Source organism: Lynx canadensis, chromosome D3 (genome assembly GCF_007474595.2).
Source record: "Lynx canadensis isolate LIC74 chromosome D3, mLynCan4.pri.v2, whole genome shotgun sequence".
NCBI classification, from domain to species: domain Eukaryota; kingdom Metazoa; phylum Chordata; class Mammalia; order Carnivora; family Felidae; genus Lynx; species Lynx canadensis.
In genome coordinates, this window is record NC_044314.2 from 90,809,948 (window position 1) to 90,822,777 (window position 12,830).

General features: G+C 49.9%; 1 protein-coding gene across 9 annotated transcripts in view; it reads left to right on the forward strand.

Moving 5' to 3' along the window:
* Positions 1-12,830, forward strand: part of GLT1D1 (glycosyltransferase 1 domain containing 1) — a 91,799-nt gene that overhangs the window by 51,359 nt on the left and 27,610 nt on the right. For all 9 annotated transcript variants that reach the window (XR_003963951.1, XM_030292432.2, XM_030292433.1 and 6 more), the window contains 2 exons: positions 5,505-5,600; positions 7,028-7,077. Coding sequence is in view for 8 of the 9 variants with exons in the window: in XM_030292432.2 (XP_030148292.1) it covers positions 5,505-5,600; positions 7,028-7,077 (146 nt within the window). In the remaining variant the exon portion in view is untranslated. The remainder of the gene's footprint in view (positions 1-5,504; positions 5,601-7,027; positions 7,078-12,830) is intronic.

Sequence of the window (12,830 nt, forward strand, 5' to 3'; positions counted from 1 at the left end):
GACAAAAGCCCCCCCCCCCCCCCCCCCACACCGAACGTCAGAGTCAGGTTCCCTTGGAAGAAGAACATTTCCAAGCATTTTATTAGAAACGGTTTTTGAAGTGCATCCATCAACCTCAGGGCCAGCAGCAGGGCCGTCCTCTGCCTCGCGAGTGAACCCTCGCTGTCCCGCTGCTCTGTCACACCAGCAGGTGTGGGCCATTAGTCAGAACCGGTGCGCCCATTTGAAATCGCCTCTTGTGCAGTGACTTCATCGTCCATATCTCACGGGACGCCCGTTGTGGTGTGCCTAAGAGTCATAATTCCCAACGGGGGAGAGATTTCTCATCAAGCCCAGAGTCTCATGGCTCATCGTTTCACCGGTCTTCCTGTCGAGTGATTAACGGAACAGCCGGGAGACATTCAAGACGCCTCAAGACGGCCCTTCCCGCAGAGACCCGCTTGGCGGCTCCGTCTCGACGTGGACGACTACACGCTGTAACTGTGTCCAGGATACACGGCAGAGGCGAGCTCACTGGGGTCGTGGTAGCCGGCTCTGTCGGATCTTGGCGCAAGGATGGATGCGGAATTCATCGGTGTCTCCGGGTTTGGTGACCAGGCGTCCAATCTCATTTGTGGAGCCGTTTACCTTTGTCGCAGGTGACTCTGGAGAGAGACTGCCTTCCCCACCCATCCTCGATCGTACCCTGGCCTCCACAGCCCGTGATGGTGATCTGTCACTTCTGCTTTGAGCTTCAGACAGCAAAGACAGAAGAGACGGTGAATTGGACACAGACTGCTGGTGATCAAATACTCACCCTCAGAATCCTTGTGAACTGTGTAACCTTGCGATCAAGGGGAGGGGGTGGGGAAGGGCCTTGGTTAGCAGCCCAGACCCACAGGGGGGTACTCGATTAGTCACCAAAGTGTAGGGTCTGTTTCCTCAGTATCTGATGTCGATTTGATGACGCATCCTTCCTCACGGTATGACACAGGTTTTGCCAAAAATACTCAGTTCTCTCTCCAAGTCCTAAGTTTCAAATTACTGAATCTTTTGAGTCTAAAACATTGCTTTTATGCTAACCAGATTCCATTTTCCAACAGATCGACTAGGAAAAAATAAAGACTAAAGTAGAAGGGCACCTGGGTGGCTCAGTCGGTTAAGCGTCCGACTTAGGCTCGGGTCATGATCTCCTAGTTTGTGAGTTTGAACCCCGCGTCGGGCTCTGTGCTGATGGCTCAGAGCCTGGAGCCTGCTTCGGATTCTGTGTCTCCTTCTCTCTCTGCCCCTCCCCCACTTGTGCTCTGTCTCTCTCTATTAAAAATAAATAAATGTAGAGGCGCCTGGGTGGCGCAGTCGGTTGGGCGTCCGACTTCAGCCAGGTCACGATCTCGCGGTCCGTGAGTTCGAGCCCCGCGTCAGGCTCTGGGCTGATGGCTCAGAGCCTGGAGCCTGTTTCCGATTCTGTGTCTCCCTCTCTCTCTGCCCCTCCCCCGTTCATGCTCTGTCTCTCTCTGTCCCAAAAATAAATAAAAACGTTGGAAAAAAAAATTTAAAAATAAATAAATGTAAAAAAAAAAAGACTAAAGTAGAATTTTTTCACATGATATTTACAATAGTTATCCTGATCAGGAAATAAAAGCACAGACCTCAGGTTGGTTACCTCGGAGTTTGTGCATTTGCAGGTACAACTTAAACATTGCTATGGTTCAGTGATGGATGATTCTTGCTTCTCGATGGCAATGACCGACACATCGAAAGTTAGTGATTCTTTGTTGGTCATCAAACCCCGAAACTATGAAACCTTAAATTTGACCGTACCTTCCCAGTGTTCTGTTTCCCGTTTTACTCAATTTCTATTGTTAATTTGTTTATTTCATTTTCTGCCTCTCTCCTTTTGTAAACTATACTTCTATTTTCCTGTGTTTCATATGGAGAATTCACGTTACCAGATCCCGCGATATATCCACAGCCTCCAAATCAGATTTTTCAGCTAACATTCACCATGTCTAATGCACTCGACTGAAGTTCTTGGATTCTTTTCTCCTTATAATAACCCATGAGAAAAATACACAGAAGACAGCAGAGAACGTGGCTCACTGCGGACTGGGTTTGTGTCGTGGAGTCATCTGACGAATCACCGGGGGGCTGGGCAGTGGGACTGGCACCTAGCCTGCTGGGGCCCATACAGTGCCAGACCGCGAGAGCGACTCACTCTGTTTTGGAGACAAAAATACCACTCTCCAGGAAATGGTAACATCGGAAGGACGGACGTATAAATCGTGCATTTGTGAGGGATGAGTTCAGACCTTGAGTCACGGTAAACGTGGTTGCTCATAGAAAAACAAAGGGAAGAAAACTAAGTGTGGAGTTAAAAGGAAGAAATGAAATCCACTAAAACGTTGCCGAGGCGTCTGCATCACCTCCAGATGTCCACGGGCCAATTTCTTTTAGTTCTGTTTTGAAATCTAAGAATGGCCACCGTACGTGCCCGTAACCCCGGCCAAGGACACAAGGGGAGTCTGTGCTTCTGTGTGCTGCTTCGGCACATGCTTGTTTGATCATGATTTTCCAGCTGTTATCTTTATGTCTTTGACAATGCTACCGTTGTGTGTGAGAAGTGCACAGAAGCTGTTCAAACCCAAAAGCTGCGTCTGCATTTTATTTTTAAAAATCTTGGAAGTCCTAGAATAAAGCAGAGCATTTAGTCCTTTGTCCTGCCGTTGGCTAACTTTGTTTCCTAAAGTCTCATGACATTTAATCTCAACCCGGGAAGGAGATGAGGAGAGAGGCAAGAGAATGTTAGGTTAGCACTGTGTCCCTCCAGGGTCTGGTGGGTCGGGGCCCTCAAAATCAGTGAGCGAGTTGGGGGCCAGCACATTTAAAACTCGAAATGAGATGAAAGGAATACTTCCATCAGAGTTCCTTGTATGTAATAAGGCTAATATTGTTTGGAACTGTGTGCGTATACAAGCTGTATCATGTGTATGAGGTCTCAGTACGGTACGTATATCTTACCATAAGTCGTGGAACATTTTGAAGATCAATGTTGTAAACCGTGCTTTGCTCTCCCTCAAGGTCGGCTCCCCAGGCATCTGGGGTTGGGGGCAGGTGGGACCTCTGAGCAGAAGGTGAGCACATCTCCCGAGCCTGCTGTTCCGGGTAGCTAACGTGTGTCACATCCAAACAGAGGAACACAGCAGGTTTTCACATCTGTGCTTGCCGCACCGCAAAAATACAGAAGAGAGTGGAGTCTTTTTACCAAGACGTCACATAAGTCCTTAGAATACTGCCGCTTTGGCTGCCGTCTCTGGACGCCATCTTGCCGTGTTTGCTTCGGCATTGTTCCTTTCCTCGGTTCAGTAACACAGGTTCTCTGATTTCCCCCATGTGGGCACTCCATGCTCCTTCTGTCTTCTCTCCTCCTCCTCCTCCTCCTCCTCCTCCTCCTCCTCTTCCTCCCCCTCCTCCCACCTCCTCCTCCTCCTTCTCTCCCCCTCCTCCTCCTCCCCCCCTCCTTCTTTTCTTTTTCTTCTCCTTCTTCTTATCCTGTAATTGAATAGATATTCCACGTACATCATGATGATGATGCCCGTGATGTCGTGCCCTGCCCAGTGGGCCACATGTGGAGATACATCACATCAGTTTCTCCCTCACTGGGGATTTTTTAAAAATATAAACTGAGTGCATGTTTGTGTGTGTGTGTGTGTGTGTGTGTGTGTGTGCGCGCGCGCGCACATACCTTGTGCCCTGGGCTAAGTCTTCCTCCCCTAGTTAAGTGGGTGTCCCCTGAGTTTCTCCTTGTACAGCTGTTACCTTTCTGTTGTAATTAATAAATAATTTCCATGAAGGCACTTGTCATTTTTGTCCTCACCACACGTTCACTCTCTGGCTTCAGTGTTCATAGAGGTTCTGGCCTAGTGATGTGATTTATCTTTCTCACACCTGACCTTCCTGTCCTTAAAGGTATTTGTCAAGGGAAGAGCTTGTGTCCTGGCCTCAAACCCCTCCACTCTTGAATTCAGATTCTGCACATAGCTTCTAGCTTCAACTTTTGGTCAAACAAATACTAAACTTTGTATTTTTTTTTAATTTTTTAAGGTTTATTCATTTTTCAGAGACAGAGCATGAGTGGGGGTGGGGCAGAGAGAGAGGGAGACAGAGAATTCGAAGCAGGCTCCGGGCTCTGAGCTGTCAATGCAGAGCCCAATGTGGGGCTTGAACTCACAGACCATGAGAACATGATCTGAGCCAACGTCAGACGCTTAACCTACTGAGCCACCCAGGTGCCCCTAAGCTTTGTATTTCTAAGCTTAGTCTCAGGGTACTCAGGATATTGGGGAAATATTTTACAAATGCAACATACGTCAATGCAATTGTCAACAGTTACTTTAAAGACTGTGATGTATTTTGAAGGGTTTTCTCAGAGGTACATCCCAACCTTAGCCTCTCAGTAGAGAGTTTTCTGAGACTTGGTCACACACGAGTGTTGTGATTCTCCAGCGTTTGTGATTGTGTGAAGGTGGCATCACTGTGTCTTCTCACAGTCACCCCGATTATATTACAGTCCAAGGTCTGCAAAAGCACAGAGTAACTGAAACTTTTTGTATTAAGTCATGGGGGAAATGAAATGCATGAATGAGAACCCCCCCAACCTCGTGATTTTACGTCCAGTCATATGTGTGGAAATGATGAAGTCATAGGTCAGCTTGCACTAATTATACGGGTAATTTCTACTGAGTCACTTACCTGCAGCCCCACATCAACGCACCTCAACATTAAGGGGCTTCAGAAACCGGCTGGTCTCTCACGACGGAGCGGCTGGCCGCTCGGCCCAGGCCCGGGGAGCGGCACCTGCCGGCTTCACCTGCCTGTGGCTGGGCTCATCCTCCCTTTGCAGTGGGCTGAGGCCCACCAGTCCTGCGTGTGGCCTCCCCGAGCGGGGGTGGTGAGGCGTCTGGCCGCAGAGCCTCGTTATCGAGGAGGCCAGATCGGAAGGTAGTGATGCTCCAGTGGGCAAGCGAGACTGATGCACGCGCCTCCCACGGCTGTGACTCGGAAGGAAGTCACTCCCTGTCCTTCCCCTGGGCTCTGCTGGTCGATGCTGTCACCAAGCCAGCCCAGAGCAGAGGGGTGAAGAAGCGGGTTTCGGCTCTCCAGGAGAGGGGCCACGCTGAGACCTAACCCCTTTATATTTTGGATTTGTGGGCACATCCGCGTTCAGTGTGGGAACCTATGTGTACATGTGTGGACCCGAGAGCATATGACTATACAAAACCGCATCTTACTGGCATTGTCTCCAGATATTTTCCAGGGCCACATTTCTGTAATAATTACCCCTTCTCACTGCACAGAGGAGTTGTGTTTACTGGGCTGAGCTCTGCTCAGCTTTCCCACCAGGACAAACTATTCCCTGCCATGTTGTGTGAAGGTTAGAGGTCAGGGCCCCGTGGCTTCTGAGCTCTACCCCCATGGTATCAAGCTGCCCTCTCTTCTCTGAAAACATCTCAACTCCTCTGTTGCAGGGATTAACCAAAGTGCTGATAATTTACACATCTTCCTCCTGGTGTGTGGGCTGAGACAAGTGAAGGACCCTCTCTATCTGGTGGACGCGTTCTCAGGTACATCTGGTTTATGGAGCTCTGTTTGGGGGTCTGGCCTTTGCGTTTCCGTCTTTAGGGTTTTGAGTTTTGCTGTCTCTGTGTTTCCACACGAGCAGAACGGCTTCTCGATGGTTACTCTGAAACAACCAGAAAAGGAACCATGCTGCATAGTGACCTCCGGTGCCCTTGGCGTCTGAGGAAATAACAAAAATAGTGAATAATTGCAAAAATAATGTAAATGAATCCAAAAATATTTTACACACGTCAGTTTGTACGATGCATTTGGACTTTTGTTGCATAGCTTGAGTTAAATGCTTTGGTGCATCCCAAATTCCATGCTGGTTTGCTCAGTGATCACTCCTGGTGGTCCAGTCGGTGGGAGATCTGGACAGTGCGTAACGTTCCAAAAGGGAGCATTTTACATAAAAGCATAAGGTATCCAACATTTACATTTCAAATACAGGAAAGGCTTGGTTTGCAAGCATAATTCGTTCCAGAAACATGCTTGTAATCCGAAGCACTTGTCTATCAAAGCAAATTTCCCCATAAGAAATAATGGACACTCAGATGATTCGTTACACAACCCAAACATATTCATATAAAAATGATTACAATACTGTAATATAACACAAAATAATAAAGAAAATACAAAGCATAGAGAAAAATAAACAAATTAACCTGAACTTACTTTTGAAAACCTTCGTGGCTGGTGTGAGGGTGACAAGAGAGTGGAGGGTTATTGTGTAGGACGACTTTCACAATCACTAACGGAACCACTGCTATCTACTGGCTCCATGGAACCTTTTTCTGCATGGGGGCCATTATATATGCTCACACGGATGTTGACTTTATTAATAAACTCTTGTCATATTCTGTATTTAATGTAACTGGCAATAAGGTGGCAGAGGAACGGGTCTATATCCGCAGGCAGCCTGACCTGGAATGAAGCAAAGTATTCCTAAGCTCAGTCTTAGATGGAAAAGCAAAGGACTGTCCACAGGTGCTTTGGAAGTGACAGAAAATACACCAGTGCCCATTGTGGGCACCTTCTAACATTCTGAAAAATCACTGATTTCTGCCAGACACCACAGCCTGAGACCGAGTGTGGGAGATAATCACCCACAATCCTGCAGAGAAAGAGAGAGAGAACCATTGGCTCAGCTGTGATCATGTGACATTGCACATCCTGTATGACTCGTATTGCAAGGCATCGCTCATTTATCAAGTTAAAATGTATTAGAAATGTTTGCTCGCTTTGTGGAACACGTGCAGAACAAGTTACTCACAATCCAGGGTTTTATTTTACATATAATTTGACTGTAGGAACGAGAGCCAAATAGTATGAAATAACTCATATTATCACGAACTTAATGTTAAACTTAATAATGTTTTCAGCTGTGACATAAAACCATTAACGTTATTTTTTTTCTCTTTTTCTTCCCAAGAATGGCACCGAGAAGAGCCTAACGTTTACATGGTGATCGTGGGTCCTGAAGTAAGTTGATGCGCCATACACGTGGCCCTCATCCCTGCTTTCTTCTTTCTACGGATTTCCCAAAAGTAGCCGAAGTTCCTTTTCTAGCCAAATTTCTTCCTTTTTGAATAACTAGAGTCTGCCTTTTTAAAAATGAAAACCACACCAAGATTATGAGGCTTTGTAAATCTTTACGGCTAGTTTATCGCTACAAAGGCTAGGTCTGTACAGAAACACGGAGGAGTCACGTAAGGAGAAAGTCCCGTGAAGAGAAATTCTAAGCCGGTGCATAGGCACGCCTTATGTGTGGCCCACATGGTCTCTGAAAGCCCCCGAAACTGCACGACAAACCAACACAGAGCTATTTCTTCAGCCGAGCAGCAGATTAACTGGCTGACTCACATGTAGGAGCCAAGTGGCTTGGAAAACGGCTGTCTGTAAGCACGAAAAAGCCACTCGGCCCGGGGAGATGCTCGTAGCCGTTGTCTGGGGAGTGCAGGCGGGTGGAAGGCCCGGGGGACCCTGCCTCTCGTTCCACGGGCCTCTGGGGTATCCGCTTGTCCCCTGGACGGGGACGCAGGTCAAGCAGGTGCTGCTCTGTTCCACACGCAGGTCTGAGTGCTCAGGATTCGGAGACTCTGGGGGGACACAGCTCTTGAGAACGAACCTTGATTTCCTCCAAGCAGCTTGGAAAATGAAGCACGCTTGGTGTTTCAAGCCGGCAGGGGTGTGACACTGTAGGAGCAGCTCCCGTCCTCCAGGGGGCAGCAGACGGCACCTGCCTTGGGAACAGCATCGCCCACTTTGTCCTGTCTGCCATCCTGGGTTTAGCTGAGCTTGTGACCTCGCCGTGTTCCCCCACTTTATACGACGGGGGCGCCCCTGAGAACCCGACTGAGTGTGGATTCCCACACGACTCTGAGTCCTATCTGTCTTGCGGTGTCCCCGCTGTAGGTTTTCTGGCTCCCTGGGGACCCACAAGGCACGTGGTGGGGGACACACACTTGTCTCGAGGACTTTGGGAAAACAACCCGTCTACCTGGAAAAAGGCTACTTAACCTAATAAATGTATCAAGGGCTAGAATCTGCAGCATGGAAAATGAATGGCCCCATAATCCCTCCACGTGTTTGGTGGAACACGTACTCACGCTCATAGGTACACCTGCATATGCACGTTACACGCGCATATACGGCTGCTCAGTGCCAGCCCGTCAGTGGCAACAAGATTATACCCAGTGACTAATTAATGGTAAGTCCCATAGTGGCAGAGTTGTTTATTATGATTTAAAAAAGTGTTTTTTAAATTTTTTTCATGTTTATTTATTTTTGAGAGAGGCAGAGACAGAATGCGAGTGGGTTAGGGGCAGAGAGAAAGGGAGACACAGAATCCAAAGCAGGCTCCAGGCTCCGAGCTGTCAGCACAGAGCACGACGCGGGGCCTGAACCCACAAGCTGAGAGATCATGACCTGAGCTGAAGTCAGACGCTCAACCGAATGAGCCACCCAGGCGCCCCTAAAAAATTTTTTTTTCAATGTTTATTTATTTTTGAAAGAGAGAGAGAGAGAGAGTGGGAGGGGGGAAGGGGCAGAGAGAGAGGGAGACATAGAATCCAAAGCAGGCTCCAGGCTGCGAGCTATCAGCACAGAGCCCGACGCGGGGCTCGAGCTCACAAGCCGTGAGATCAGGACCTGAGCTGAAGTTGGACGCTCAACTGACTGAGCCACCCAGGTGTCCCTAAAACAATTTTTTTTATGTTTATTTATTTTTGAAAGAGAGAGAGAGAGTGGGAGTGGGGAAGGGGCAGAGAGAGAGGGAGACACAGAATCTGAAGCAGCTCCAGGCTCTGAGCTGTCAGCACAGAGCCTGATGCAGGGCTTGAACTCATGAACCACAAGATCATGACCTGAGCCCAAATCAGATGCTTAACGAACTGAGCCACCCAGGCACCCCTATTATGATGATTATTTTAATTCTCTTTCCACCCTTCTGTTTGAAGAGTGTATTTGGAAGAGAAAGTTTTAGTTTGATGCTAAAATCCTTGCTAACCAAGAGAGAAGGCCTCAGGCTCAGACAGAATTTAACGATGTGGCTTTTGTTTTCCACTGTTTCCATTTTCATGGCTACATTCTATTTATGGCGCATGATCCTGGCTTTCCAACTATGAACACTTTCTTTAAAAATAAATGGAATTGGCTTCAAAAAAAGTATTAAATCAGCAGCAGTACAGATGGTATGCAGATAGGACAAATTATGAAAATGCACACAAGTGGCCGAAGTTGGGGGAACAGTTGTTATAAAGCGCTTGCGTTCGGAGTGGAAGAAACATGGGGAAGAAGGCTTGGTGAGCAGAAACGTTTGCCAGCACTGAACAGAAGACGACCCGACTCCTCCAGCAGACCCTTCCTGTGCCGTGTTTCCTGGAAGGAAACCTGTCGGGAGGTGGCCCTCTTGGAATCACACGGAAAGCACCAAGTGCATGACAGAGGCCCCTTCCCAGGAAAGTAGTGACCAGGAGACACAGGAGCTGGTGTGTGTGTGGCAGGGGGAGGGGGGGCATGGTACTTTCCTGCATCCCCCCCCCCACCCCAGGATCCTCCCCTCGAGCCCCGTCACCTCCAGGTGAGGGACACAGTGCCCCTACGTTCTTGAGGCTTCTCAATCCAAAGCCTTTCAGGACAGACACGGCCATTATTTTGTTGTGTGTACTGAACAGTCAACCACTGTTTCTCACTTCCCAGAGGAAAGATGTCTTTTCTACCATTTGCCTTCGGAACACATCCCTTTCCTCTAACTTTTGCCTGCCTACTTCTGAAAGAACAGTGCACGTCCAGAAATGTGTCTCTTCCCCCCTAATTTCAGCGCAGGGAAACTTGTGGGCTCGGGCAGGAGGTCGGACAGCAGGGGGGGGAGACCGAGGGGACAGTGGTTCAGCTGCACGTTTTTGTGCCCAGACCTGCGGGCCCTCTCTGGACTCCCCAGAGGAGCCGCGGGTCCACACGGCCGCCTGGAAATGGGTGTGCGAAGTGTCTATTTTTAAGCGGGTGCTGGGAAGTAACTAAACACACCCATGTGTGCACACACATACACGCACAGAGGCCCTACAACTCGCCCCCTTGTAGTTTCTTTTTATTTCTTTAACTCCTGGAAGGAGGTGACAAGTGGCTTTGCCAAAGGCTGTGACGACTCCGCCTCGTGATGAGCTGATTGGACCCGATGTCCCAGGATGAGGGGCCCGGCGGTGGTGCGGAGCCCGGTGAGGCGAAGCTGGGCCGCGGTGATGCTGGAGAGCATGTCGCCAGAAGCCTTCTTTTTTTTTTTTTTTTTTTTTTTTAATTTTTTTTTTCAATGTTTATTTATTTTTTTTGGGACAGAGAGAGACAGAGCATGAACGGGGGAGGGGCAGAGAGAGAGGGAGACACAGAATCGGAAACAGGCTCCAGGCTCTGAGCCATCAGCCCAGAGCCTGACGCGGGGCTCGAACTCACGGACCGCGAGATCATGACCTGGCTGAAGTCGGACGCTTAACCGACTGCGCCACCCAGGCGCCCCGAAGCCTTCTTGATTCCATAAGCTCCAGGGGCCCCTCCTCGCTCTTTCCTAGCTAGCCTGATAAGCCCACGACACCTGGGGACAGGCCCTTGCTTAATGAATGCAGACCCAAGACGAGGCCCCGCTGACTGGACCACCTACCGGGGCCCTGAGGACCGTCTGGTGTGCCGATAGCCCACACACTCCTCTGCTTGCATGCAGCTCGGAACACAAAGTGGCGACGGGAGAGGGGAGCCCGGGAAGGGGCGCTTCAGGAGGGGTCCCGGGACCCACGGTGAAGGGTTATGACCTGAGAGTCACTGGCCATAAGTGACTCAGGATTCTAAAGCACCATTTCCACAAGGCCCTTCCCCGCAGGAAATGGGGAAGCACATCCACTGGGTGCACGTTTGCTGCTCAGCAAAAGCAGGAGCCAGCACGGCAACCTGGAGCTCCGCTAGGGTTCGCCCGCCTCCTGCACCGCCGAGGGAGACCACGTCTTCCAGGCCCGAGTCCGCTTAGGGTAACGCAGCGCCGCGCCCCGGAGAGGGCCTGCGTGCAGAAGCGAAGGCTTGGGGTCTCGCCAGTTGTACGCGTCTTGGTCCCTTTGGGCGGCTGCGACAGAATCCCACTGGTGCGATGGCGAACCAGCCACAGAAAAGTATTTCTCACGGTCGTGGAGGCTGGAAGCCTGAGAGGAAGGTGCCAACACGGTTGGGTTCTGGTGCGGCCACTTTCTTCCTGTGTCCTCACGCCAGGGAAGGGGACGAGGACGATCTCCGGGGTCATTTGCGAGACCTGATCCCTCTGGGTAAGACGGATCCTATTCCCGAGGGCTCACCGCCTTGACCCACTCACCTCCCAAAGACCTCACCTCCTGACACCATTGTCTTTGAGAGCCAGGATTTCGATGTATGAATTTGGGGGGCGGGGACACAACACTGAGGCCACAGCAACATATCCCTGTTCATAAAATGTCGTTATCAAATCTAAGGGACAACGAAAGTCACCAACAAAACCTTGATGTGTCACCGAGGAGACAGAGTAACTTGAGCTTCTAAATAAGGCCACGTTGAACCAACAAGTCACAGATTCGCGCAGACAACCTGTCTTCTTGATTCCCTGTGTCCCACAAAAGATACAAAACTGATCTATCGAGACACACATCTCAGATCCTGCAGTGACTCACGCGGCTAGCGTCTTGTTTGTTTGCTTCGTGACCAAAACGGGGGGCGGGGATGCTGGTAAGTGCTCAACAGCTAGTTCTCCTGGGGAGCAGGACAGGGGAGCCCTAGTGCCTGGAAGCCCGACTGGCGTATTTCCACGGTATAGAAGCTTCTAGCATGGTCAGTTTCAAGTTATCAGGGGAGATGATTCTAAAGAGAGTTGAGATGTGTGTGTGCATATGTGGCTGGCGTGGGCAGGAACCAACCCAGCACACGGTAACGTGGTGCCCTGCTCACGTGCTTGCAAACGCACACACACGTAGGAACACGCACACGCACGGGGGCACACGCACCAGAAACCAGCTTTACTAGACAAAGGCTTCTACGGCTTCATTCAGTTCTGTTCTCCGGTCCTTTCTAAAAGACTGCTCTACCCCACTCTTCGCTGCTCTCTTCCATGTCACTTTTAAAAAGCTTGTTTTTACCCCAAAATCGATTTCATGATTTGCTTCCCAATCTGAAGTGTGAACATCACCCACTTGGCCACGCTGGCTGGCGTGGTTGAGTGAGAGTCCCGCTAAACGTATGTGCCCTCCAAGGCCCCAGATGCAGGCCCGGCTCTGCGGGGACCTGACGGCTCCGTGGAAACCAGCTCTCCCTTCGTCGTTACAAGATTTCCAAACATCTGTCGGCTTTCACCGCCAAGGATTCAGCCCAACATCACTTGGGAGCACGAGGAGGGCACTCCAACTTCGCGCTTGAATTTGAGTCCTTGCTGTGACATTAGTGGGTTAATGGAGTCGAGAAGTGGGTCAGAGTCAAACCTCGGGAGACACCGAAACCCACGCTTAATGGCTGTGTCATGTGTGAGATCGACCACCCTGAACATTACCATTATTTTTGGCGTCTGATGTGAGTCCGGTCCTCCTCACTCCGTCCCCTCCTTTGTTAACCGCCAACCTCAGAGGCTGAATAAACTCTTTAGGTACAAAGTACACACTTTAGAAGGGCTGTGGCTTTTCCAGGTCCTATGCAGGGCCTCTCAGCATAAAAGCGCATTGACTTGGTTAGCCGAGGTG